The sequence below is a fragment of the Electrona antarctica genome (assembly GCF_951216825.1).
Source record: "Electrona antarctica genome assembly, chromosome: 5".
NCBI lineage: Eukaryota > Metazoa > Chordata > Actinopteri > Myctophiformes > Myctophidae > Electrona > Electrona antarctica.
The window spans coordinates 46,517,837-46,520,120 of NC_136810.1; the positions used below are offsets into that span (position 1 = coordinate 46,517,837).

At 46.0% G+C, this 2,284-nt stretch overlaps 1 protein-coding gene across 1 annotated transcript; it reads right to left on the minus strand.

Annotated features, from left to right (window-relative positions):
• Nucleotides 1-652: 652 nt before the first annotated feature.
• LOC306924009 (leukocyte elastase inhibitor-like) lies at nt 653-1,891 on the minus strand (the record flags this gene model as incomplete). Its single annotated transcript, XM_079502352.1, has 1 exon — nt 653-1,891. The coding sequence occupies one exon, from the start codon at nt 1,889-1,891 to the stop codon at nt 653-655; it is 1,239 nt and encodes a 412-aa protein (XP_079358478.1).
• Between the last annotated feature and the right edge of the window lie 393 nt (nt 1,892-2,284).

A 2,284-nucleotide genomic window follows, 5' to 3' on the forward strand; every position in this document is an offset into this window, starting at 1 on the left:
TCCTCCAACTTTTGACTAACAGTCTTTGTCGTCGCTGTCCTGAGTGGGAAAAGCTCCACCCATTTGGTGAACTGGTCCACAACAACAAACAAGTACTCGTTTCATTTCTTACTTCTTGGCAGTGGACCCATCAAGTCAACTGCTATCTTGTACCATGGTTCCCCCGTCTGTTGTGGCTGCATAAATCCCATCGGTTTCACCCTTTTCTCTCTAGCAGTGTTAATATTCAAAACGAGAGGCATCCTTAAGTCAGAAATGAAGAATGAACATTGCCCATCTGGTCAAAACCATGGAGAGTTTCCTAGATGAGGAGATACGAGCGATTCTTTTCGAGCCGCAAAAAAGGAAGTCAACAGCAGTGCGCATGCGTGAATCAGCAATGAGTACTGTTGCAGAAGGAGATTTTGTATTTTTTATATATCAATACAAAATTCAGACCCTTCTGAAGTGAGTGGTACTGTACTGTACTGTACTGTACTGTACTGTACTGTACTGTACTGTACTGTACTGTACTGTAAATGTGTTTGTTGGTGGTACGTCTATGTCTTTTGGCCAAAGCGATAATACGACATATTGAATGAGCCAATGAGCGAAACGATACACTAACCGTGGTCCATGTAACCAGTTCCAGAGTTGAGTTTTGAGAGCCAGCTCAAGGAGGAGAACAGTATCGGCCTGCAAAGAGGATGCTCATGGTGGGGTTGTGCCGGATGAAGAAGAGAAAGGGGTGGTCAGCCACAAAATGAACAGCGTCGTTCTTGGCATTGCTGGAAATCATGGTAATAAAGACAGCAGTGACAGCCGCTGCCTCAGTGCCCTCTTCATTCACATCCACAAAAGCCTTGTGCATCACCTTGGAAAGCGTGAGATCGTTGGATGGAGACATCCCAGAGAAGTCACTCTGTCCTTTGGAAAAGGCGTCCACCATTCCCATCTTGATCAAGACTTTGTTCATGTCGTACGTTTCCTCCATCCTGAATCGAGGAAGTCCCAGGTCAACCTCTGTCTGATCCATCATGCCTGGATTGGTCCAGTCCACAAACTTTTCATAGGTTAGCTCCTTTTCTAGCTTCTCCAGGCCCGTCGTATCATCCTCGATCTCATTGGGCAGAAAGATGAGCATGCTGAGGTCTTTCCCCACGTAGGGCAGCTCCAGGACCTTACAGTTGACCTCAGGGATGAAAGCAAGAGGGAACTTGGATGTCTGGTACATCATCTTCATCGGCTTGCTTTCAATCCTATTGAGTCTGAACTGATTATTCCTCGTGCTGTCCTCATGGAATGACTTGAGCCACTTGGCTTTGAAGTAGATGGCATTGACCAAGACCATTCTGGTGTCTGCAGTCAACACACCTGAGGCAAGCAAGTCCTTGATTTTACCTTGCGTCTGCTTCTCCACCCAGCCGTTGATGTTCAACCTGGCTCCCGCTGCATTGTGCTTGAAGTCCACAGACTCCAGCTGTGCATCATAGTGTTTTCTGGTCTCACTCAAGAACTCCTTGTCAAACCGGTAGGTCCTCTCTCCATACAGGCGGTTGGCCAGGCTGAGATCATAGGACTTCCCTGGCTTGTTTAGGTCACTCATGAGTTTAGAGAAGTCCGGGTGGACGTCGTCCACAGACTTGTGGAAGTGCAGGACCTCTGTCATCTCGGTGGCTGTGTTTCCGCGGGCTCCCAACAATACCATGGCCAGAGCGGAGGAGATGCTGAGAGGAGAGTAGAACACATTGGCACTGTTACTTTCCGTCAGTTGCTTGAACAGAGACAAAGAAAAGTTGTTGCAAGCCGTAACCAGTGTTCTAGTGTTAGAACTCTTAATGTCCAGCAGTGTCCAGATGAAGCAACTCACACAGAGTGAAAATATTACAGTTTTAAGTTTTTCTAAGATCATGTTTGCAGCGATAAAAACCTGGTCTCTCTTAGGTTTGAACTCACTGATTAATGCAGCGCGAGCTGGTTTTAAGTTGAGTTGCCTTGATCCTTGCATCATCACTACTCCCAAATATGGAGTTCTACATGGAGCGGTGCCCATACATGGAGTTCTGTGACCATTATTGCCAACGTCTTAATTTCAGTTGCTAGACAATCCAAACCAGAAACCAGAAACCAAATCCATAAAGTGAAACACTACTGGAATGATATCCACCATTTCTCCACTAGATGGGGCTCTGACGGTCTGTATTCCGTATGAACGAGCAGACAAGCAGTTTAGTTTCTTATAAAAAAAAATATTCCATGGGACAATAACAAAGGTTTGTGACTGGATTTTCTAGGTGGAGTTGTC